At 41.9% G+C, this 26,534-nt stretch overlaps 1 protein-coding gene across 1 annotated transcript in view; it reads left to right on the forward strand.

The window, feature by feature from the left end:
* The first annotated feature begins 10,563 nt into the window (after positions 1–10,563).
* Positions 10,564–26,534, forward strand: part of CTDP1 (CTD phosphatase subunit 1) — an 87,395-nt gene continuing 71,424 nt past the window's right edge. The window contains exons 1-2 of the mRNA XM_027451192.3: positions 10,564–11,109; positions 23,848–23,931. Of these exons, the coding sequence (XP_027306993.2) occupies positions 10,736–11,109; positions 23,848–23,931 (458 nt within the window). The 5' untranslated portion in view covers positions 10,564–10,735. The remainder of the gene's footprint in view (positions 11,110–23,847; positions 23,932–26,534) is intronic.

A 26,534-nucleotide genomic window follows, 5' to 3' on the forward strand; every position in this document is an offset into this window, starting at 1 on the left:
AGTTCACTTGTAAATAGGTCATAAATTCCTGCTCACTGGCTAAATGGATTTTTTTCCAGTGAATCACCACTAGGCATAAAAAGGAAAAAATGGACAAGCCAAAAGGGCATGAAGTCAGCCAACAAGAGAAAGAGAGAGATTTCATGCAAATAGTGTGCAAAATATGCAGTTGAAAAGTAAAATGTTTGCTAGAAAGTCTTGATTGTACTTGAACTCTGCATGAGGATGGTTCTGATAGGTGCTTTCACATTCAAGGCTTGCTCTTTTTACTAGACTGTGATTTCACTACAATAAAAAAAGAAAAAAGTGAAGTTGGTATACTGAGCACTGTCTTCACCCTCAGCAGACACATACCCTATTCACTTGCATCTCTAAAACAGAGACTTTTTGTCAGACTGAGATGCATACAATACATACATTTGTCTAAAAACCAGTGACAGGGTACCCTGGGATACTGTGGGTTCTTAGCTCTCAGTATGTCTCACTTAGGAAACACATAGTCCTAGTAAAAGACTGCATGATCCAGGACTGTGTTAATTCAGAGCTGGCTTCTCCATCTGTGTAATGTATCAAAAGCTGTAAGAAATTGGCCCATATAGTAATGTATACTGACTGAGGCTCCTGCCTGGATCACTAAGAACTTTTTTTTTTTCTATTTAAAAACTGCCTATCAGCAGCATCAGGGTGAATCCAAATTTTGCGACAAAGAGGACAGAATATCTCTCCCACAAGATATTCCTGAAATAATGAAAAAGAAAAATCTCAGCACTATGTAGAAAGTTTCCAGATAAAGAGGGAAGAAGGACTTAACCCTCATTTTGCACACCCACATTGTTTCTGAGTGTCTCAACATATGATTATGGGTTCCTTAGCAATGAGCATGGAACTGCACTTCCACCAATGCAGGTACTTACACCTAATGTTACTGCCATAATTTATGGTTGGTTAAGCTACCACGCTTGTCTCTTATGCTAATGCAGCATATGGTATGTCTTCTTTGATTGTTTATGCGGCTGTACCATCTTCTCCCCTCCATTTCAGATGTACTTGTTTTCATCCCTGCTTTGAAAAAAAAAAAAAAAAAAAAAAAAAAAAAAAAAGTGGTGCTTGCCTCACCCTGTTCTCACCTGTTCTGTTACCAGGCACATCTTTCCTCAGCAATGCACTATACCAAATGACTTTTTGTTATCACTTCTATTGGCAGCTCTGTTCTAGGTCACTTTTGATTTGGCCTATCTCCTTTGCCATGCTATTTTTTTTTTCCTTTGATTAAAGATCACTGCATACAGCTTATTCTTTTTTTTACCTCTTTATCCCTTCTTGCTTTTTTTGAACGTTGCTTGATCCACCACAAGCACGAATGTGTTACCTTCAATACTCTTCTGAACTGGTTTGAATTCTACCTGATCCGTTTTACCTGCTCCTATGCAGACGAAAAAATATACTTCTTATTTCCCAGCTGAGTGGATTCTTCCCTAGTGTTCTAAATAGGCTTGTGGAGATTTTTTCTCGCAGAAATAAAAACTGTTACACTCAGTATTTTCAACTTTATTTCTCAAAGAACACGGCGGCATTTTGCTTAAGGGACAGTACAGACAAATGTATGCCACTACCGCTGCAGAAAGCAGTCCGGCTGTGCCACCTTGTGGGCACGGTGCACAGCACAAGCCGCGCTATCCAGCCTCATTGCTGCCACCTGCCCGTCTCCAAAAGATGTTCAAAACCTTTTTTTTTTCTTGGGCTGAAGACTCGTGGCAGTGGTTTTAAAGGGAAGGGAAAGGTAAAAGGTGTTCGTCACAAAACATTTCTCACATCTGTTAAGAAGGGCTTTTCAACGACTTGCTGTTTTTCATCTCTGTACATTTTCCAGTGGAGGTGGGGACCCCCTAGGACATTCACACCTGTAGATTATTAGGCAGCAAAGTGTCTTTCTTAACCACCACCAATGGACCTCAACAGGTCACAGGAGTCTGCTGAACACAGGCTGGAAATAACTGTTCTAAAGTTTTGCAGTCACAAACAGCTTCAACTGCCTGACAATTCATCTGTCCTTTCTGGCTGATGGTCTGCTCTAGAGCTTGAATGAATTTCAGCTCTTACGGCACAAGAATTTCTGCTATTAGCTTCTATTCACTTTTGTCCCAAATGAATCAACAAGAAAATGCCTTGATATATTGTCCTTCTGCCGAGGAGGGAAGGGATGTTGAGTTTTACATATCCCTGCTAAGGACGGGGAGAAGTGCTTCCAAGTCACATATTTCAAAAATCTGTGAGCTCCAAGATGTGAAGCCTGACTGTCATGGCACCAGGGGAGTAGCCTCAACAAAGTAAATTATGGTTTACATTATGACTAAGGACAAATACCTGAAGGGTTTTCAAGGGCAGGACCAAAAGGATGTGTCTGTGCTGAGGTACGTATGGGTAGCCCCACTCATGTAGGTGTGTATGTGATAATCTCTCGTATGGATGAGCTGGCCTGAGCCAGTTTGTATACTGACATATAGGGCCATGCAAAAAATTTCTGCACTCCTAAAAATATACCTATGCAGATTCATCAGTGTAAAACTAACTCCTGTTGTAGAGAAGGGGCAGAGGGAGAGGAAAGTAATGAACTTTTCTTTTTTTATATCCTTTTCTTTCAGGTTGCCCAAGAAAAACAAAAATTGAGAAGCTAAATTAGCCTCTTCTATATTTCCACTGAAGAGCACAGAGCTTTGCCAAATGTATTTGCCAGAAATATCTGAGCATGAAGATTGCATTTTTCAAAAAAGAGCCAGGTGATGTAAAAGTTGGTGAAACCACACATTTAAGCTGCCTGCAAATTGATTATTGTGGTGTCAATAATTTGTATTTTCTCCTTTTGAAGGCAATTAACAATATTCATGATAGTTCAGTGTGAGTGAGATCAAGCCCCAGATGTGCATTTTATTGTATTCTTTGTGTTAAATTCATTCCTGTAGTTGCATCTGCAAAAGCCAGCAGAAAACCTGGCAGAAGGTCCTTGGCTGAGCAGTCAAGAAACTAGAAACAGGAAAGGATTGCCACAATGGAAGCAACCCAAACCTCTTTTACACAGGGTGTTCACATGGAGCAAAAGCTGCTGTGGCTTCTGATGATAAGTCCTCCAGGCTTTTCAGGAGGTTAAAGCTTAACTTTCTACTGGAAACTCTCAAAAAATAGGATGACGTTATTTCACTTCCCCAAGTGAAATCTGCCACTGGTTATCACAGTGGGTGCAATGAGGTGTCTGGATGTATGTATATAGCACAGAAGAGCTGTGAGAGCTTTTAAATATCTCCATAATTTCTTGAAATATATAAAAATGTAATACCACCTTACAAGCTTCTTGCACTTAGGATGTAAATGACTATTAACTCCCTGCCATAGCGATTGGCTGATCTGTGACTCTTGAACAATGTCTGTGTAACTCCTGAGTAGTCCAGGTGCATCACATCGTGTAATTGGCAATGGGATTGTCTAGCACCAGGGTAGCTGCTTCATGCAAATCCTCACCTACAGGCAAATGAGGAGAGTGACTTTGCTCAGACACCCTGCATTGCAGCTGCATACCCCGGCTTTGGGATGGAGTGGGGTCCTCAGATTGTTGGCAAGCTGCTGTCACATCCTTTTGCAAAGCAAGCCATAGCTCTCCTGGGAACAGTGAGGTATACACTGTGTGCTTTGTGGCTCTTACCCATTTCCAGATTTCAGTAAGTACACAGAATCATAGAACATCCCAAGTTTAAGGGACCCATACAGATCACCAAGTCCAACTCCTGGCACCACAAAGGTCTACCCAAAAATTCAGACCATATGACTAAGAGCATGGTCCAAATGCTTCTCAAACTCTGACAGGCTCGGTGCCGTGACTACATCCCTGGGGAGCCTGCTCCAGTGTGCAACAACCCTCTCAGTGAAGAACCTCTTTCTGATATCCAGCCTGAACTGGCTCAGTTCAGCCTGAACTGGTTAAGCCTGCCTCAGCTTAACACCATTCCCATGGGTCCTATCACTGGTCACTAAAGAGAATAAGTCGGTGCCTGCCCCTCCACTCCCCCTGGTGAGGAAGCTGTAGGCTGCAATGAGGTCTCCCCTCAGCCTCCTCTTTTCCAGGCTGAACAGGCCCAGAGCCCTCAGCCACTCCTCATACATCTTCCTGTCTAGGCCCTTCACCATCTTCGTAGCCCTCCTCTAGATACTCTCCAACAGTTTCATGTCTTTTTTTTGTACTGCGATGCCCAGAACTGCACACAGTACTTGAGGCCTTTCTACCCTCAACAGAGTCAACAACTCCTCCCAGGTTAGTATCATCAGCAAACTTACTCAAAATACCTTCTAGTCCTACATCCAAATGATTTATAAAAACACTGAAGAGCACTGGCCTTAAAATGGAGCCTTGGGGGACCCCACTGATGATTGATCATCAGCCTGATGTTGCCCCATTTACCACAAGCCTTTGAGCCCTGCCCATCAGCCAATTGCTCACCCATCGGATGATGTTTTTGTCTAGCTGTATGCTGGACATTTTGTCCAGTAGGATCCTATGGGAAACTGTGTCAAAAGCTTTACTGAAATCCAAAAAGATCACATCAGCTGGTTTCCCTTGATCGACTGGATGGGTGATCTTATCAGAAAACAAAATCAAATTTGTCAAACAGGACCTATCCCTTGTGAACCCATGTTGTCTGGGACCAATGACTGCATTGTCTCCAGGTGTGCTTCAGTAACTCCCACGACAATCTTCTCCATATTTCTACCAGGCACTGATGTGAGACTGACAGGCCTGTAGTTGTCAGGGTCTTCTTTCTTGAAAATTGCTGCATGTTGCTTTTAGACTTCAGGAGGCTGGCCAACTTGTATACTTTACATCCTCCCAAAGTTTCTACATAAAAGACACTAGCGTGGTTTAAAGATGCTGTGACAGGATTACAGCATAAAAATCTGAGTATGAAAATATTCAGCCAAGTCATCTTTAAGAGGCATTATATAATGCATTTTGAATATTTATTATAGCAAGAACACACAAAGTAAGGTAATGTTTTTTAAGAGAAATTTAGCTAAGCATGTTTCAAACATAGAATCGCAGAATGGCTTGGGTTGGAAAGGACGTTAAAGATCACCCAGTTCCAACCCCCCCTGCCACGGGCAGGGATGCCATCCACTAGACAAGGTTGCTCAGGGGCTCATCTAACCTGGTCTTGAATACCTCCAGGGATGGGGTATCCACAACTACTCTGGGCAATCTGTAACAGTGCCTCACCACCCTCTGAGTGAAGAATTTCCTCCTAACCTCTAATCTAAATCTCCCCTCTTTTAGTTTAAAACCATTACCCTTTGTGATAGGTCACTACACTGTCTGGTAGAGTCCCTCAACAGTTTCCTGTAGGCCCCCTTTAGGTACTGGACGGCTGCTATAAGATCTCCCCGGAGCATTCTCTTCTCCAGGCTGAACAGCCCCAAGTCCCTCAGCCTGCCTTCAGAGGAGAGCTGCTCCAGCCTTCTGATCATGCTCATGGCCCTCCTCTGGACTCACTCTAATAGGTCCATGTCCTTCTTTTGCTGGGGGCCACAGAGCTCAATGCAGTGGTCCAGGTGGGTTCTCACAAGAGCAGAGCAGAGGGGGAGAATCACATCCCTTGACCTGCTGGCCATGTTTCTTTTGATGGAGCCCAGGGTACGGTTGGCCTTCTGGGCTGCAAGCACACATTGCCAGCTCATGTTGAGCTTCTCATCAACCAACACTTCCCAGGTCCTTCTCATCAGGGCTGCACTCAAACCATTCTCCATCCAGCCTCTATTTGTGTTTGGGACTGCCCTGACCCAGATGAAGGACCTTGCACTCGGTCTTGTTGAACTTCATGAGGTTCACACAGGTCTAGCTCTCAGGCCTGTCCAGGTCCCTCTTGATGGCATCCCTTCCCTCTAGCACATGAGCCACACCATATCACTTGTTGTCATTGGCAAATAGGCTGAGGATGCACTCAATCCCACTGTCCATGTCACGGATAAAGATGTCAAATAGCACAGGTCTCAATAGCAACCCCTGAGGAACACCACTCGTCACTGATCTCTACTCAGACATTGAGCTGTTATCTGCAACTCTTTCAGTGTGACCATGCAGCCAATTCCTTACCCACCAAGCGGTCCGTCCATCAAATTGATGTCTCTCCAATTTAGAGACAAGAATATCACATGGGGCAGTGTCAAACGCTTTTCACAGGTCCAGGTAGATACTTAAGTAAACAAACTACCAAATATCTCCTTTACCTCCTTAGAAGTCAGCCGTACTGAGTGCATGTACTTTTTAAATTGCCCATCTATCACTTTCAAGAAATGCTTCTCTACAAGGCTTTATCTAAAACCCCAGTGCTTTCACTTGGCAGTTATATGAAGCTGATATCTACAGCATATGCTTTTGTTCACACAATGTATTCAAATGCATAGGCGTGTTAAAATTCTGATGTTCTTTTTGAACGGAAGTCTGGGAAAAACATCTGCCTCTTGATGGAAGTCATCTAGTATTACCAGACATGAAGTCAAGCATTTTAACATGGTGTATTCCTTAGCATTATACTTAAGGGAATTACAGATTCTTCCCCTAATGTTCTCATTATACACCATCTCAGAAACTTTCCCTTGCACCTAGCTAGGATTGATCAGTGCAATTATTTTGTAAAGCTTTGCCTCAGTGCATTCAAACTAACCAGAAACATTAATTATTATGTAGATTTCATTTGTTACTCTCCCAGCTGAGATTTTTGTCTGCACAACTACAGGTGAAGAGAAAATCACAAAATAGTTTCTGTGGAATGAGAGGCTGCAGAGGCTTTCTGAGATTAACATTGCTGTAGAAGCTGCAGTACCCCCTTGCTTTGTTCCAGAGATAAGTTAATGGATCAGTGTTGGTAAGGTGAAGTTCTTCTTACTTCATTCCTTGCCTATAATATCACCTATTCTAGCCCTGTGTGGCTATGCACTGTTAGACTTCAAAGTCACTGAATTCTTACATACATCAAGCCTGTCAGTAAGGGATCAAATATTTTCTATCCCTACGCAACCAAGGAGGTCTGATTGGATAGATACGATGCTGAAATACAAAGAAGCTGTGTGGTAGGCCACCTTTCAAAAAAGCACAGGTGTTCAGAAAGCTGCAAGAGATTAAATGTGAGTATTGGGTGAGAGAGATTAGCAGGCAAAATGAAAGCAGAGTAACCATAGGTCTGAGATATTTGTAGGGCAAAGTGACATCATTTTTGTGACATGGCTCTTCTCTGCTGCCAAGACTCACATCACAACATAGAATAAGGGGACATTCAGTACCGACAAATACAGTTGTTGTTTTTGTTTGGTTGGTTGGTTTTGTTTTGTTTGTTTTTAACTGAGGTCATCTTCAAACAAAGGGCAAAGATGATTATGCTCAGGGAATCTGGAGATAGTCTGCTGTCTTTTCTGGTTTCTCTAAAGAGGTTATTTCCTCTGGCAGAAATAGAAAAATAAATATATGTATTGCATGAACATGAAGCTGGTCCTTGATGCTTTATAGTATTTTAGGAGGGTCCTGCCAATAGTTACTCATTCACTGGTGGTTTGTCCAGGGATCGACACTGCGGCCAGTATTGATGTCAATGATGGGACAGAGTGCACATTCAGCAACTTTCCAGATGATACAAAGCTGGGAAGAGTAGGTGACAATCCAGAAGGACTTTGTTGGGCTGCAGAAATCAGCAGATAGGAACCTCATCAAGTTCAAGCCAAGGAAATGCCAAGTCCTGCCCTTGGGGCAGAAAAACCCCACGTACCAGTACAGGCTGGGGACCAGCTCTGGAAAGCAGATCTACAGTAAAGGCCCTGAGAACCCTGATGGACACCAAGCTGACCATGAACCAGCAAATGTGCCCTTCCAGCAAAGAAGGCAACAGTATCCTGGGCTGCATTAGAAAGAGTGCTTGCCAGCAGGACAAGGGAGGTGATCATTCCCCTCAGCACTGGTGACACGACAAGGGCTGTGCTGTGTGCAGTACAAAAGAGGCATGGGCATACTAGAGAGAGTGCAGCAAAGGGCCACAAACATTATTAAAAGACTTGGAGCATCTGTCACATGAGAAGCAGCTGAGAGAGCTGGGACTGCTCAGCATGGAGAAGACTCAAGGGATCAATGTGTATAAATACATTGAGATTGTGTTTGGGGTGGAAAGGAAGGTTGATAAAGAGAACAGAGCCAGACTCTTCTCAGTGTTGCTGGCCAACAGGAAAAGACGCAATGAACACAAACTGAAATACAAGACATTCCAGCTTTTTTCGCTATGAGGGTGTTTCAACACCAGAACAGGTTGCTCAGAGAGGCTGCAGGGATTACCATCCTTGGAGATACTGAAAATCCAACTGGTGAGCAACTGGTGAGCAACCTGCTAGTTACCCTACTTTGAGCTGAGGGATGAGGCTATTGATCTCCAGAGGTCCCATCCCGCCTCAGATACTGTTTCAGTCTTTCTTTGACTATCATGCCTACCAATCTTGATGGAACAGGTTTTTTTTGCTAGACTTGGAAGTCTATAAAGGCTTTAAGAATAGGGAAATACCTGATCAATTCTCCTGCTCCTTGAGACTCCCCCTCTTCCTTTGCACTCCTTAATAGGAGCAGTCCCATAAGGCAGGCATGGAATAATTGCCAGAGGTGACTTAGAAATTAAATTTATATTCACATTTTAAAGAAAAGGGGCAGGATTCAGGAAGCTTCCAGGGTGGAGTGTAGTTGCATTCCATAGAAGTTTGCTAGGCCGCCAACCCTAGATGTTGACCACGCCAGAAGAACTTGGTGTACCGACTCTGAGAAGAACTATACGGGGTGGAGTGGAGTGAGGAGCGGAGCCACGCTCTGTGATAAGATGGGAACTTGGTTGTTCTTGTGCACACTGAAACCAAGCTCTGTATTTATTACCCTGGGCCAACAGCCTGTCACGTTTTTGACAAAATGTTGTCCTTCTGGTGAACTTTGCCCATTATAATACCAAAACACACCTCTGTCCCAAAGGCTACCCACTTCCAAGGCGTAACCACACCTCACTGTGCTTGAGCTTTAAATTTTTCGTCTATACCTTTAAAAGCAAAGTGAGAAAATTTCACACCAATCATAACAAAGGTATGCATGACTAGAGTCACTCAAGCTCCACCTGACAGATGAAAAGTGATATAAATTAGCTTAAGGGAGAGAGGATGTTAGGGAAGATACCCTTGTGAAAGATACCTCCTGACTTCTGGGATCAGTTGATGGGTTGAGCCTCTCTTTCCCTCCCATATCAGGACACCTTTGGGTAAGATTTGAGCACTTGGTTCTGCCAAGTACCTCCCCCACAAACTTAGAAATCTTTATAGACTCGCTTTGTATCTTTTAATGCGTTTGTATCCAGGCTGTGTTACTCATACTCTAGGTATTTTCACGTGCTTTGCAAACAGTGAATTTATCACCGGCAATCCAAAGCACCTGTGTAGCCGTTCCTTCAATAAATTGCACTACTCGTTAATCTAGCCATGGTAGTTCTCATTGAACATGACCAAACTCTTTGCGTGTGCCCGTGGTAATTCATGGAACGTGACAAGACTGAGGTTGTATTATGTTATTTGTGCACCCGTAATCATGATAGTTCAGTACCCTGAACACGACCAGACTTTTAACGATGAATTGAGCATCACTTTTAACACGACAGCAGACCTCAGCCTGCTGCCCCTGAGCAGGACATTAACAATCCGCCCCCGAAAAGGAAAAAGCCTGGATGCAAGCTAAAAACCGTGGCCAGGTGAGAGCTGAGGAGAAATGCTGCAAGGCAGCACTTCCAGGTGGAACTCCCAGGTGAGCTCTGGTGACTGCCACCGGCCTCATCAGCGGTCACCAGTGGTGGTATAGATGCCAGTTTTCATGTGCAAAAGGACAATGATAAGTTTCTTCAGGGCTGATTGTTTTTATTTTAGATTAAGAAGTAGGAAATAGAAACAACATAGGTTGTAGAGGGTACCAGACTCCCCAGTAAGGTTTGGTCTTGTAGAGGAAGGAGTGGTAGGCAAAAAGGAAGCAGCTCATCTTTTATGAGGTAGCTTTACTGCATGTACATGACAACGTTAAAATAATATTATTTAGAAGTTTAGGAATCCCTGGAAGTCTTTAAAAGACGTTTAGATGTAGAGCTTAGGGATATGGTTTAGTGGAGGACTTGTTAGTGTTAGGTCAGAGGTTGGACTCGATGATCTTGAGGTCTCTTCCAACCTAGAAATTCTGTGATTCTGTAATATCCAGCGTTCAGTTTTAACTCCAGTGTTCAGTGTGTGGCCTTATTCCCCGCTTAGTTCCCTGTGCTCAAGTTTTCTTGTAACTCCCTAGAACACTGAGCACTGCAGGGCTGGGACGCCATGTTCCCCCTCGCCCTGAGGCAGGAGGACTACAACCCCCATCATGCCCCGCGCCCCCCGCCCCTCAACCAAAACCCCGCAGGCCGCCGGTGCACGCTGGGGCGTGTAGGCCGGAAGCGTGTTGCAAACGAGACGGGGGGGGAGTGGGGGCCGTGGCAGGAAGGGGCGGGCGCGGGCAGCGCGGCGCGGCGGTGCCTTTAAGCCCGGCGGGGCTCGCAGCACCCCACGCCTGCGCACGGCGGCCGCGACCTCGCTGCGTGTCGGCGCCGCCGGTGTGTGTCGGGGCGGCCGCGGCTCCCCCGCCGGGCGCGGCGTTGCCATAGCGACCGCGAGGATGGAGGCCGGCGGCGGCGGGGAGGAGGCCGCGGGTGGTGGTGGTGGTGGTGGTGGCGGTGGCGGAGGCGCGGAGGGCCCGGCGGGGCTGGTGACGGAGATCCGCGCCCCGGGCCCGCGGCCGCTGCGGCTGCTGGAGTGGAAGGTGTCGGTGGGGGCGGCCGTGCAGATCGGCTCGGTGCTGGCGCTCTGCGCCCCGCTGCCGCCCGCCCCGCGGCCCGCCGTCCCGCCCGGTGCCGGTGCCGCCACCACAGCCACCGCCGCCGCCGGCAGCCCCAGGCCGCAGCGGGCCGCAGCCGAGCGCAAGCTGAAAGCCGAGCGGCCCGGCGTGGTGAGGGAGCTGTGCGCCAGGCCCGGGCAGGTCGTCGCGCCCGGGTGAGTGCCGGGGGACGGGGGAAGGGGGCGGGCAGGGCACCGCTGTTAGCGCACCTCTAGGTGAAAGCGGGCCGGTGGCTTGCTGCCCCGCGCTTCAAGCACGTTTATTTATGTTTTTCCTCAACAGGAAGCCATCGGAAGCCTGCGCTTCCTCTGTTTTATGGCAGCAAGCTGTTTTGTTTTACTGCAGGTCTCTGGTTGGCAGGTGGCTGCACCCAAACCCAAACTTTACTAATTGAAAAATAATTCCCCTATACTAAACCTCTGTGTATACAGGCTTTTTCAAGGGGTCAGGAGAAAGCAATTGTTTTCTTATCAATAACATAAGTTGCAGAGGAGATGTAATAGGCTGCCCAGGGAGGTTGTGGAGTCTCCTTCTCTGGAGATATTCAGCACCCATCTGGACACCCCCAGCTCTAGGGAACCTGCTTTAGCAACAGGGTTGTACCCAGTGATCTCTTGAGGTCCCTTCCAACCCCTACAATTTTGTGGTAGGCTGCATTTTGCTTGCTACCGAGAGCGTTATTCTTTCTGAGGTAAGGCTGTGGCTTTCCCGTTGTGCTGCATCAGTGTTTAGCTACCACATCTGCCGTGAGATGGATGATCTTTCAACCTTCAGCTTAGCGCAAAGGTGCCGTAAATGCTAGGTCAGAATAAAAGCAGCTGGAAAAATGCAGACCAGGATTTTCAAGCAGTGCATGTGTGATGAAATTCATCTTGATAATGCTGAGTGGAGGGGGAGATAAAGTTGTCTTGTGTGTTTGTTACGTTAGCTAAGCACTTGAGGGGGGAAAAATGGACCAAGAAGATGGTTAATATGAACGATTTAAAATACGTGGGTCTGATACAGCAGCTCTTTAGGTTTAGCTTTGTGCAATGTAAACTTCAGGGCTTGAATGCACCGATTTTTGTGCGCTGCTTATGTTGGTTTGTTCGCTCTTGATTCACTTGACTGTAATTAGCAAGTGCTTCCTTTTGAAACAGTTAGAAAATAAATTACTGTTCTTTAGTACTGTCGTTCCAGGTTTCCCAAAATGCTTGTTTCTGAAACCGATAAAAGTTAGGTTTTAGTATTGGCTATTGTCAGCCTTTACTCTTCTGGAAGTCTGAGCTTTCAGCATTGTTTCTTTGTTACGTGCTGTAACGTTAGCTACTGAGTAAATATAAAAGAAAACTTCAATTGAAGAGGTGGAAAAAGCGTGACCTGAAGGGAGTAGAGCTGGTCAACAATTTGAGACATCACTGCTTTTGTTCAGTAACTTAGAAGGTTTTGTGTGGTGCATATTTGATTTCTTGCCTGTGACTTGTCGTTTTGTGGAATGGAAATAATAACATAAAACTATCAGCAATATTTAGATGTATATTAAGGTTGTTTGTTATTAAAGTACTGTAGTGATTAAGGTAGGCAACATAACTGAAACTTTTTTGTTATTTCCAGAGGATACACTTTTTTGTCCTTTCCAATCCAAGCTCTCTGGCGTCGCAGGTGCTGTTTGCTGCTTTCAAACAATTGGGTTTGGCCACTTTAGCCCTGAATTCTCTGCAAACCATATGTGCAAATATTTGCCAGTCACTTAAATGCTGTAGGCATACTCTTTCTAGTCCAAATGTTTTTTACTTTTATTTAGAAATGAAAATGTAAATTGATTAAATCTTTTTTTATTTGAGGATAAATAACATGACTAAGTTCTTACCATGGCGGTTTAGCCATCTTTATTTATGAAAATAATTGTCTTATAGCACAGTTCTCTTAAGAAGATGCATTTCTAATGTTTGGTTTGTTTTTTTAACCTGTCAGGCACAAGATAAAATCTTTAGGCATGTGAAAAGAGCACACCATGTATAGCACTTAATTTTTTTTGTTACTTGGTTTGCTACTTGTTGGAATAGGTCGTGGCTTTAGCAGTCCTCTTCAGTGTGTGTCATCCTCTCTGAGTGTTCCTAGCGTGCACTGTGTTGGAAAAAATAGTTAAAATGACTGATCTCTTGAACTTAAGAGGAAGCTTCTTCATCAGTTTTTCAGCAGGCTCTAGTCCTTGATCCAGTCTAATGTATTGGCGTGCAAAGAGGTGTCATCACAGAGAAAGGGGATGGTGCAGGGTGACACCGACAGCCTGAGGCAGGCAGGAGGTGGCTGGTGCTTATACAAGCATAGCTAGGTGTGCATCAAACGCCAAGGCAGGGCTTGAGAGACCAAGTATGACCTGTTGGAGGACTGTAAATAACATGACAGCAAGCAGTTAATGGAAGGTCTTTGATGTTAACAAAGCATAATTTCCACTAGTGGCAGAAGCAACAAATGAAATGCCAAAAAGTGCTGCTGCACTGCTCTGTGTATAGTTAGTGCTAGTTACCCGTCAAAGTTAACCAGTTTGGAGCTGCCACTGGCACGTCACGATTCTGGGCTGGGTCAGTATTTTATGTGAGTATTTGTGTAAATTTTTGTAATGTGAAACACTTGACCCCTTTCAGACCCTAATGATGGGATGGACTGCTGAAATTCTCTTGCATGGTTTATATTAACAGAATCTTCCAAAAGATTTATTACCAGTACATTTAAGTTGGACATTCTTCTGTCTTGCTGTATACCCCTAGTAGGTAAAATGTGTTCTTTTACAAATAAGTATATGAGAGTATCAAAGTCTTGGTTAAATGCATCTGGATTCTGATCAAGCCAAGGTTTTATCTTTTTGGAGAAGATAGCAGGAAAGAGGTGGGAATGTGTTCTCTAATTTAAAAAAAAAAAAAAAAAAAAAAAAGCCAAGTAACAGCACAATAATCTACAGTTTTTAATCTAAGAAAATCTTCCTTTGATTATCTAATGTTCCAAAGCCTCAGGGCTTCATTTACCACACAAGATGAGAAGGACTTTTAACCCTGGACCTCAATACCTTTCATTTTGCAGTCTTCAAGAGGAGTAAAATACAGATGAATTATACTTTTTGAAGTGATGGGACTTGTAACAAACTATAAGAAAAACAATTTGCTGTTTCGGTCAGATGCAATTTTTTTTCACAATATCCTGTCAAACATCTAATGAGCTTATTAGAGCCTGAAGAAAATCTCGTTACTCAGTATGGTTGAATAATACTTAACTTATTTACTATATTTACTTAGTTCCTTTCTATATTCGTATTCATTCAATTTTTTATAGTAAGTTATGGCATGCATTCTTTGCAACCTGTGTTCTGTGCATCCTTTATTTCTTTCTTATACTGTGAGTGCTGATATTAGGGAAGCTGCTTTTAATGCATCCATCTGGTGTTTGGCTGAAACTGATATTGAAAAAGGTCCAAGCTCAAAGCCAGGGGCTTCCTTACTTTCTTCTATTCCTAGTTCTCTGGTATCCAACAAGATGGGAGCTCACGTTATAGCGAATGCCATGGGAGGGTCCTGCAGGAAGGTTGAGGGGTTTTTTATTGTTTTGTTACCATCTATTTTCACAAACTTTGTAGGACCTTTGTTATCTCAGCAAATCGACCTGCTCAGTGGTGTTTGGTTGGAATCGGACCTCAGGTGCAGAAGTCACCAGGAGAGAGGCAGGACAATGTACCGTGTGGTTATAGCAGTGTTGTGCATGTAGTTCTCCTCAGCGTGGCTTTCTTTGCCTGTGGTTTCAGGATTTCTTCTGGCTGATGGGAGAGGTGGCTGGTAGGCATCCTCACACTTTGCTCACACTTCTGTGTGCCTCCAGCTTGCACCGAATTGTGTGTTGGAAATCATGTAGCTGAAGCTGGCTTGCCCTCCCTTCTTGCTTTTCAGCCTTCCAACCCAGACTCCTGCTAAATTATCTGTACTCATCAGTACCCTCATTTAGCTCAGTAGATGCCGTAGGAGTGTAGTATGGGGAAGGGGAGGGCAGAATTTGCTTTTCAAACAGTAACCAGCATTTAGGTCACATCAAACTGGGCTTGTAAAAGCCATTGCAGTCCTTAAGGGGTTTAATAATAGTTTGAAATCAAGAAATAATGTTACTGAGGTTGTGTATGTTCCATACTGCATTTCATATGGTGGTCTTTAGTAACACGTTGCTTTTATGCTTACAGGGTTTCTCCCAGACCAGGGAAATGTCTGTTCTCAGAGTTCTCACTACAAGTTGGTCATCTTCGTTGGGTGCAAGGACTTTGCCAGTGTGTGTGAGCACAGGCAGAATCCTGTGGGTCAGCAGAGTGACATAGCTCATTGGACTATTTTATGCATTTCAGTGTAGATCTATAAGATGACTAGCTTTTTTCTTTTAAATACTATGTATTTGTAGATGTCTGTGCTGGAAATCTGTTTTGCTTTTTCCCGGGCTGCAGTGAATTTCTATTCAACTGCTGTCTAGGTAGTTTCTTAGCTGTATTTTTGAGCTTTGCTTCAATACCATATTTGTTTAGAAAACCAGGGTCTTTTCAAAGGCAAGCCTACATGTTGTTTCTTTCTTAATTGCAAGACAAATAGTGTCCTGAAGATAAAATGTCTGTACAAAATTTCTGACTTCAAGACTGAAATGAGACTTGAATGTTTGTGCTGTGCAATACCTGGGCCTTCGAACTGGAGGGGAGTGGAGGAAATAAAAATGAGGAAAGAAGTCAGATGAGACTTGTGCTTTGAATGTTCTCAAAAGTTTGTCTTGACCTAAAAGTTTTCTTGTTCCTTGTTTTGTTTTGTTTTTTTCTTCTTGAGAAATCTTAGTACAACTTGTGTGCATGGAACTTTCTCACTTGATGACTGTGCATTTGGTGTTAACCTAAGGTCTGACCCTAGCAGGGATCCTAGCCTTTTGGATCTTTTTAAGCCAGTATTTCCCAGTGGAAGACTCTTCTTAGCTAATTTGATAAACCAAGATTTGAAGTCCATAAATAAAAATAAATATGGGTTGATGGTATTGCAAATTCTTAAACACTACTGAAAGTATATATAAATATTTCCAGTTGGGACTTCATAGCCTGAAGGTTCAGGAAAAGAACTACCAGCCTTTCATTATGGGATCTCTTTTTCAGAAGAATGAAAGATAATTCATAGCAAGTTGTCAATAAAATATCCTTATGAAAAGTGTTCTTTGTTTTGTGTAGTTAAAAATGTTAGTTTTTAATGTCTTCTAGCACATGTGAGTAGTTTAAATATGGAGAGGATGCCTTAACGTATAGGGGAGCATAGTAAAACTTCCTGAAAAGCAAGTGGTATTGTGTTACAGGTTACAGTTGAAGGATCTTGATTGCACATTCTGTTCAGGTATTGTTTTGCTGATCCCAGACCTATGGAATTGGAAATCTCACCATTGGACAGTAGTGAAAGGATATTCTTGCTAACAGGTGACATTTGCTGGTCTGCAAAGTTTGTTGGAAAGTAGAAAGGTGATCACTTTGTTGGTTTGGAGCAGTTAAGTACTACGTGTGTAACTTGTACTATGAAACTCGGGGTGCAAATCTCTCGCTGTATCGCCTAGTATGGTGAAATGATACTCAACAATGGTGTGTTTTATCCAGAACCTATATTCACGTATCTAATGAAGAACTGCTTGTTATCCAAAAAGATGAACTCCTTCCAGCTGGTAGAAGCTACTTCTGTTGACCTTAGAGTAGCCTTTTTGTGAGAAGGAATTAGCCTGAGTGAAATACATAAGCCATTTGTGAGAGCACACTGTATCTTTTCTGATGCTTTCTCTATCACTGGCCCTATTAAAAAAAAGGAGGGTGGGCAGGGAAGGATAGAAAGACAGAGGGTGAGAAGATGTGATCTTTCCAGTTGTGGAATAATTGCCAGAGGTGACTTAGAAATTAAATTTACATTCACATTTTAAAGAAAAGCTACAGCATTCAAGAAGCTTTTGGGGTGGAGTGTAGCTGCATTTCTTGGAAGCTCCCTAGGCCTCCAACCTTAGATGTTGCCCACACAGGGGGTGCTTGGTGTGCTGACTCTAAGAGGAACTATACAGAGGGTGGAGTGGAGTGGGGACACCGCAGCCAGGCTCTGTGATAAGATGGGAACTTGAAGGTCCATCAGAACTGATAAGCTGCATATTTGCTATCTTGGGCCAACGGCCTGTCATGTTTTTGACAAAACGCTGTCCTTTTGGTGAACTTTGCCCATTATAGTACCAAAACATACCTCTATCCCAAAGGCTACCTGCCTCCAAGGTGTAACCACGCCTCACTGAGCTTGTGCTTTAAGTTTTTCTAGGCTATACGTTTAAAAGCAAAGCGAGAACATTTCACGCCATTCATAACAAGTGTATGTATGGCTAGAGTCATTCAAGCTCCACCTGATAGATGAAAAAATGATATAAATTCTCTTAAGGGAGAGAGGATGTTAGGGAAGATACTATTGTGTAAGGGAAAATACCATTGCGAAAGATACCTTCTGATTTTGGGATCAGTCAATGGGCTGAGCCTCTCCTCTGCCCCCCCCCCATCAGACCACCTTTGGGTAGGATTCAAACATCTGGTTAATTGGGCATTGCTCCCAATGACTTTAATCTTTAACATAATACAAGTGCAATGGGAAGGGACTTTTACTTTAGTCATCTGATGTTATTGAAATAACAGGTCTAGGGTAACTTGGCTGATGTTGGTTGACTTGTACAAGATGTCATTCATCAGCATTGTCTGCATCCAGAAGGACTCTTTCTCTTTACACACACTGTGTAAAAAGCTTGCAGTATACCAGATAGATTTCTTCTTATAGATGTGTGAAAATGTTTTTCTTAGTATGCTTTTTAAAGTTAAAGGACAGATGGGAAACTGCCAAGGTATTATTTTGCTCCTAATCTTAAAAAAAAAAAAAAAAAAAAAAACAAAAAAAAAAAAACAACTTGCCTTCCTACAAGTGCTTTGAGAATGCAGTCGAATACAGTAGTGGCATCGGACATGCAGAGTAGAACTGAATAATGCATATGTTTGCATTGTAGTGCTTTGTTGCTGTAAAGTTGCATCCAAAAATTTGTAGCATTCAGCTGGTGTGTAAGGCAAAACTTCTTGGTCCAAGGTTAGCAAAGTAAATTATATGAATTCCCGTTCTCAGGAGAGGGAGTGGATGAGTGGTCCTAGCCAAAGAAGGCATGTTTAAAACAGGAAGGGAACTTAACCTTCTAGGTAACATATCTGTAGATATATGTGGTATTTTTCCCTTTTTATACTGAATAGCCTTTTAAACTGTTGCACTCTGGTTTTGGAGTATTTGTCAGAATTTGGCACTTCCATTATGCTGTTGGTTATCCCTACAGCATAGTAAGTCACACAGGTGTTCCCAGCTTTGGAACTGCTGCCCCTTGCCTTGAACAGTGCTGTGTAACCCATGACAGTTTTATTTGTAAACCTTTTTTGAGGGTGTTAAGAGTAATTAAATTTTCCTGTATAGGTGTGTGTGTACAGACGGTTGTATCAAGATGAAAGAGTATCAAAAAAAAAAAAAAAAGGAAAGGAGGAAGCTTTTAGACTTGAGGATTCTGCATCCTGTAATAAGCCTTCTCCTATTTTGTTTGTTGTTTGGGAATAATGGATGAAAGGACCATGATAGCTTAAGTGTGATCTTCTTGAGAAAGGAGAAAGTAGTCAAAAGTTCGGGGATGATATAATGTTTCCTTTTAATAGATGCAGCTTTCTAAAGTAGGGGGATAGGTATCAGAAAAAATCTGGGAGCATCCTGTGCACAGGAGGTAGGATAAGCCTGGGACGGTTGCCACTTGGCTTTGCAGCAGTTTAGCTGTGACTTACCATTGTCTTGTAACTTACATGAAAGTCAATTGATGTGTGGTTCAAGAAAACCCTGTACTTGTCATCCAAGGTATTTTTAATTGATTGTTCAAGGACTTTGCTTCTTGGCAGATATTCTCAAGAATTTAAAAAAATAAAATCTGATGGTTAAATACCTATGGAATTAATCTTCTGTGGTTGTTTCAAGGTGATTAAATACTCGAAAAATCCTTGCTGTGAAACTGGAGTCCTATATAATGGAAGCTGTGGTTGGAAGTTACAGTAAGTTGGGCTTGAGGGCTCTTTGAGGTGCTGCAGCCACACGCCACTCAATGCTGTTCTGATGTAAGCTAACAAGAACATCATTTTTTCACAAATTTTAGTGGATTAAAATGTAGAAGCAGGCTTTAAGCTGAATGAGACTTCAGTTATCTGCCACTCTAGTCTTACGACAGCTAAAATACTGTGTATTACTATGTGGTCTAGATCAGTTGGACGATTGAGTAATACCTGGTATTAATAATCATGAGCCTGGTGTGTATTTGCTATTTTTATCTGCTCACAATTTGTTGATAACTTTTTGAGCATGCTGCAGGATGGTGCATGGGGTGGGGGAAGAGTTTGATTAGTTGTTCATTGGAGTCTTCTTTTGATGTATTAGTACAGTTTTACATCTGATACTAATTGCAAAATCATATGGCATCAGGTGGAGGACAGCAGCTTGAAGTGACAACTTAGTGACAACCAAGGAGTATGGGACACCTGTGGTATTTCTTTATACTGTAGTGGTCCAAGGAAACTCAGAAATTCCTTGGCTTTTGGTAGATGCTAGTGAAGTACAAGCAAGTATAAGGCGGTAACTAGGACCTGTAATTGTCAGTTTTCCCACTTATACACTTGACAAATTGCCCTCTTTTTTTTTTTTTTTTTTTTTTTTTAATGCCAGTGCTTTGTTCATTTAAAAAAGACTTTGTGAAAGGCATGGCGCAGTCTCCAGAGTGTGGAGGTGTTCCAGCTAGTCCTGAACAAACAGGGGAGGTAAATGCTAACAGCAGGGGCCTGGTCACTGTCGGGGACAGTTCCAGGAAGTGAGGTGCTGAAACTGCCTGCATTTTAGCCATGTGTTTTGGTTTGTTTACAAATACCTGCATCTTTTCCCCATCAGCAGCCCTTGCTGGATTACTCTGTTGGCTGCTTTGATGCTAAACCCAGCAGCAAACCTGGACAGGGTTGGCTGGTCTCCCAGCTCCCAGGTTAGTGAAGTAGCCATTTCTGGACGTGCTTTCAAGAGGAAACTCGAGGGTGTGGGGAAGCAAAGCGTCACCTTTCTTTGGCAGAAAGCCATTAGATCAGTTGCCTGTGAAAAGGGTGCCCTGGTATAATGAAAGGCTGTGGCTAACTTACCCTCAAGTTGGAGTGCTTTTGAATGACTTAGGATAACCCATCTGTTACCACATGATGCTGAGTGGACAGACCCTTAAAGTACAGGTCTTCATAAGTTTTTCTCAGGAAAGCTGTCATGGCCATTGCCCTCCTGTGCTGGTGTTGGATGGCACCTCCACACCCCACATTGCTGCCTTCAGTTTTCATTGCTGGAAGTGTAAGATCATGCTGGAGGGGAAAAAAAGAAAAAGGAAAAAAAAAAAGTAAAACAACAAAGCACAAAGCAAATAAAACCTTTGGTGGTTGCTTTTTCTTTGTAGTGGGCTTGCTTCAGTGATCTAGCGAACCGTTCAAACTGAGGAGTAGCAAATTGATGAAAGAACAGATACAAGAACCTTATGTGCTAACTCTCCCATTGAAATTAACCTGCCTGGAACTGTAGCCCCCATTGCATTTGTTACAGACTGCTGCGTTTTTGAGTCAACGCTAGTGACCAGGCTTTACAATTAGCAAAGGCATTGACTTCTGCTGTTAATGAAAGCAAAATGCTCATATCAGATTTCATGAAAGCTTTTTTTTTCTTCCTCGTGCTTCTGATTAAAAGCAGATACAGTTAAAAGGGTTGTTTTAGAAACAGACAAAATGTAGGAGTGTGGAAGTGCTGGGAGAGCAGTGATGGGCTTGAGGTCATCCGGTGCATCCTGAGGCCGTTTACTAATGGTTGTCCCTGATCATGATTGTTGCAACAAAAATAAAATTTTGCTATACTGGTATCCCTAGTGTCTGTTTCTTATCTACAAGCACATCTGGAAAGAATGTGAATAAGATCTTAAAGCAGGTTTCCTTATTTACTTATTCAAGTTTTACTTCAATCACATTTTATTTCTTTCACTTAAAAGAATCAGTGTGAGCAGTGCATACTGCTGTCCTGTTGCAGTCCTTCGTATTTCAGCTTGGATATTGCAATGATCTACCCCCCTCCATATCCATCCCCCCAGTTTTATCTGTTAATCATCTTTGATCTTGGTCACTATATTTTGAAAATCCATCACTTCAGCGGTGAAGGGAATGCTTTCAGTTCTGAAATTCACAAAAGCCATTTTTCTTGAGTTCCATGGCTATTTTTATGCAGCATACTTTTACTAAATCTGCTTTTTTAGAATACACTTAAAACATATGTGCTAAAGTTTATATGGGTAAAATATTTGGACGTGCTTAAGCCTTAGAAGAAAGTGGAGGCCTGGCAGTTGTCTTTGAAACGTGACAATCTCAGTTGTACAGTGCTCACAAGTTCACAAGGGCAGAGTTCTTCCTCTGTCCTTTGACTTACACATTATAGTGGAAATGGAATTAGGGAGGGTTTGCTATCTGACTTCTTTGCTCTAGCAAGCATCAGCAAATTAGATGTTCTGCTCACGTTTAAATGTGCAGGGTCGGAACTGTTATTTAGCAGTGTGTTTGAGTATGTGACCATTTATAGAGATGCTAGTTAGAAAAAATATCAATGAATAATTTAGAACTCTCATTTTCTTATAAGAATCTCTGCTCTGTTGAGATCAAAAGTTCACGAGCTTGTGATGAGAATTTCTTGCATATCCTAATTTAACTCTTACCTCAGTTGAGGGTTACACCAGACCCTCTGGTAGTAGGCTTGGAGTGTGATTTACCTCATGTGCCAGGTAGAGAATGTCTGAAGAGATTTTAGCTTTCTGAGGTGTCATCAAGAGTTTTTGTTTTTGTTTTTTTCCTGAGTTATTGAAAACCAATTAAGTTGGGGTAAGCACCGATATTCCAGTCATTGTAAGGTTTTTACACGTATTCCCATGGCTTCTGTTGTGTTTTGGTTTGGTTCAGTTTGTGTTTTTTGGCTGTTGACGTGTCTGTATAATTTCAGGTTCATGCACTGAACGCAGGTTAAAGATGAGCAATTCTGGCATGCTCATTAGTGTGAGCTGGTAGCCGAGGGTAGGTGAAGAAGGAGCTTAGGGATGAACCAAGGCAAAGGAGAGCAAGGCAGGAACGTTTGTAAAATGGGGAGAAAGAAGGATGAGTCAAATGATGAAGAAATGTAGATTTGGGGGGATGAGAGGGGAAGTAAGCAAACAACAAATTACTAGTAGTTAAGGACCACAAAAATTGCTCGTCTCTTGTGAGATCAACTGTTTATTATTATTTGATCTATGAACATATATACCTTCTTTATATTTGTTTATATATTTGATTTCTATAATACTTTTATGTTTTATAAATATTTAGGTATAACATACATACTCTATTTAAAAAATGTAAAATGCTTACAGAGGAAGAGAAGGTATAATTGACAAGAAGTTGATGACTGCAATTGCAAAGGGACTGAAGCTGCCCTTTTGTAAATGAAAGTACTAGCAATATGGTGACTTATGAAAATGTTTATTTAAATACGCCTGATCAGAATCTATCTTTCGCTTTCAAAGACAAAAATAATCCCAGCGTGTGCGTTAACTGCAGTGCTGTTAGTAAGTAATCTCATCAAACTTTTGGTCACTAAGAAATTTGTGAAGTACTGGAAGCAAGCAGCTATATGCGTTATCTGAAGAGTGGATTTCTTCTTGCAATCCTCAAATGCCTAGTAGTCAAATCAATAAATGAGAGACTTCAACAAATGTGGAAGTTTCTTTCCTGGCGTTCTTTTTATTGTAGTGTAGATTTGAAATCTAAGAGAACACTACAACTAACTTATGAATGAAAGAACATAATTTTTTTTTTCTACTCCTTTTTATTTTTTTGTATCTCTGAAAAATTAGACGTTGCAGCCTGTGGTGTTGGAGTTGGGGTAACTTTGTGGTGGCTGAACTATATCTGCCTGTTTTTTTTATTTTCTTCTTAAAAGTCTGTCTTAAAGATTAATTCCTTTAAGTGTATTGAAGAAAATGGGAGGAGTGTCTCTCAATGACTATTCGGGTACTTGAGAGAGAAGAGATCATGGATGTTTTCAAGACCTGAATTTTGAGAACTAAATTTGAACAAAAGAGTACTTCAGTTGGATCATTTTACTGACAAGCAGTTTTATTATTTTCTAAGCAGTTTAGAATAGTAAATATCACTCTTAACTGAAGCATTTTGAGTTCTAATTTCTGGTTTGTTTTAGACATTGGAAGAAAATAAAATGTAATTTTGCCTGTCTGTATAAAACGTGACAATCTGAAGCTTAAGCATAACAAAATTAAAATATTTTGTTGATAAGTCTAAAGAAATATGTTTATGCCATGACACAAAAAGATAAACCACGATGAAATTGGTGTAGAACAGAAAAGTTTCCATATTTGATAGTCAGTAGCATGTTAATGGGAACTGAGTCTGACCGAATGTAATCTGTTTCTGTGCTGTTCAAGCAATGCTTGTTTTGTTAATGCACTAATTTCTTTGCTAAATTAAGGTTAGAAACTGACATCATTAAATATTTTAGTGACTTTTAAGGGTAGTAAATTGAGTAATTCAAATCAAATACTTGTGTCGTATTTTTTCCCCCCCTCTCTGTAGGGGGTAAGAGCACGTGTTAGGGGGACAGTACTTGAATAATAACCAAAATTATTATTTGAACTCTCAGTTTCCAGTCGGTAATTTCTCAGTTTCCAGTTGGTAATCTAAGTGTCTGAAATCAACAGTAGAACTAATGTGTGTTTTTTTTTTTTCTCGCCAGGGGTGTCTTGGTGAAACTAGAAGGATGTAGCCATCCAGTTGTTATGAAAGGCTTGTGTGCAGAATGTGGCCAGGACTTGACTCAGTAAGTGTTCCAGAATTTTTTTTTCCAGACTATCATTGTTTGTGATTAGGGCTTCAAGCTCTTCCTTCTCTCATTTACTTTGCTTCTCTGTTCTGAGGCTTAGTAGTTGTGAATCATATCTGTAAGTGGAATTGTGGAGGTATAGGTAATAGTAAGGAGGGAGGACAGTATTCATACTGCCTAACATAAGCAGGTCTACTCAGAGTACTCCTGTAAAGTTGAGGAGGAGTTTGCTCTAGGAGTTAAATTATAGCACAAAGCATTCTTCCTTATTTGATTTTAAAAAATCTGTTGAGAATATCTTATGAAATTCTTGCTTAAAGTAGAGTGTCATGAATATATTAAGTCATGATCACATTATTAATAGTATGATCATATATTTTTAATGGGAAAATTGATATATGTAAGTGAGAATCGGTGTTCCTTGTGGATAAAACCAATGTAAAAAGAATTTGGCAAGATACATGCCATTGTTGCAAGCTGCTGTAATTTACTTTTACTGTTTACACAAGGCACTTATTCTGTTATCCTGAAACAGACTTTCAAATGTGACCTCTTTCTCCTTATATGTCACTGTGCTTGCAGACGCATTGTTTAGTACTGTATTTACTTTTAGCTATTACAGAGATTAATAACTAGGAATATGGGTGAATAAAATGCCATGAGGGCGCTTGGATTGCAGTTCACATTACAAATTTACAACTCTATTAACTGCATACTCTTTCTGTGGAGATAACCTTAGGATAACTTACTATCTCAGAAAAAGTAAAGAGCGTGCATACAGACATGAATTCTCATCACACTATAGTCAAATTTGCTTTTTATGTGTTTATAACTGAGGTTGAGAGTTGGAAGTTGTGTCGATAGAGACTTAAGTGTGAGTTTTTTATCTGTGCAGGTGTAAATAGCTGTGAGGAAGTATCAGTATCATTCATGTGACCTTTCCTCATTTAGATGTCTGAGTGGGAGCTAGCTTGTCTCTACTGTTTTCAGTTTAAGGCTTCAGAACCGTTTTCATTTTTTGTAAAATATTCTGCCATGAATCTGAAGGAATTTAAGCCTTAAGCCAAAAAAGCAAATTTGAAGGATGATTTTATTTTTCTTTTGCTCTCGTTAGTACAGTTGGTAAAGAGAATTTTCTTATGCATGTCAAATTATTAATTCAATATCTGTTTTCTAAAATAGACTGAATGATAGAATGGATTTTAAAAATTAATGGTGCATGATCATTCAATTTGGTAGGAAGTACTTTGGTTTCTTTTTAATTCATAGTCATTATTAGGAATTATTTTGTGAACTGCATACCATAAACAAGATAAAGTGGACCAAATATTTAAACTTTTATGCTTTGCATAGCCCAGTTAATGGAAGGGTGTAACTTCTAATGAAAAGTTGATTGCTAATACTTTATAGATGAGCATTTGTCAAAACAACAACCCTAACAAAAAGGTAGCAATTGCAATAATTGCAAAATAGGGCTTTGCCAGTCCTGAATGGATATTGTCATATCTAAATATTGGTGTACTGTTATTATTTCATAAAAATCTACATGAATTCAGGGTTTGCAGTGTATTCGGTTCTCTCAGTTAAATACTACTTTGCTTCAGAGAGCATCCTCATTTTATACAAAATGGCTTATATATTTGGTATAATGTATTAGGTCTGCTGAACCTACACATCAGAAGGCAGTGGAAAAGCATCAATGCTTTTCTTGCTTGAAGAAAAGTGAGTGTAGATAGTTCACTCCCAGCATGCCAGGTGTTAACCAATGGGGCATCCTTTCCATTACACAATTCTTAGGTTCATTTGTATGGGCCAAGTGAAATACTGCTTATTTCTGGATACAGGTAGTGCTTCCAAACACTACAGTACAGTAGAAGCATATCTTCCTGTGACTGTCTTTTTCAAGCCCCTACATGGCTGAAAAATATTTTTTTTCCTCAGGATCTTGTTTGTAAACTATGTGGCACTATTTTCATGAAGTGATACATGCTGGAAATACAATACAGCCCAGAGGAAGCAGTTTAGGAGGTTCTTGGAGTTTGTGGAAGATATCTTCCTGACTCAGCTGGTTAGTGAGCCTGCTGGAGGGGTGCCCCGCTAGACCTGCTGTTCATGAACAGAGAAGGACTGGTGGGAGATGTGGTTGGAGCTGTCTTGGGCAGAGTGACCACGCAATGGTAGAGTTCTCTATTCTGAAGTAGAAGTATTCTGAACTGTTCTATTTTCCTCCTGAAGTCAGGAGGGGGGTCAGTAAAACTGCTGCCTTGGACTTCCAGAGGGCAGGACACTGGTAGGGAGGGTCTCTTGGGAGTCAGTCCTGAGGGGCAGAGGGGTCCAGGAAGGCTGGACTCTCCTCGAGAAGGAAGTCTTCAAGTTGCAGGAGCAGGCTGTCCCTGTGTACTGTAAGATGAGCCAGTGGGGAAGAAGGCTTGCATGGCTGAACAGGGAACTTTTGCTGAGTCTTCAGGAGAAAAAGAGTTTATGTCCGGTGGAAGAAGGGACAGGCAAGCTGGGGAGAGTACAAGGAAGTTGCCAGCATATGCAGGGAGAAAATCGGACAGGCTAAAGCCCAGCATGAGCTCAACCTGGCCCCTGTGGTT

This window comes from Anas platyrhynchos, chromosome 2 (genome assembly GCF_047663525.1).
Source record: "Anas platyrhynchos isolate ZD024472 breed Pekin duck chromosome 2, IASCAAS_PekinDuck_T2T, whole genome shotgun sequence".
NCBI lineage: Eukaryota > Metazoa > Chordata > Aves > Anseriformes > Anatidae > Anas > Anas platyrhynchos.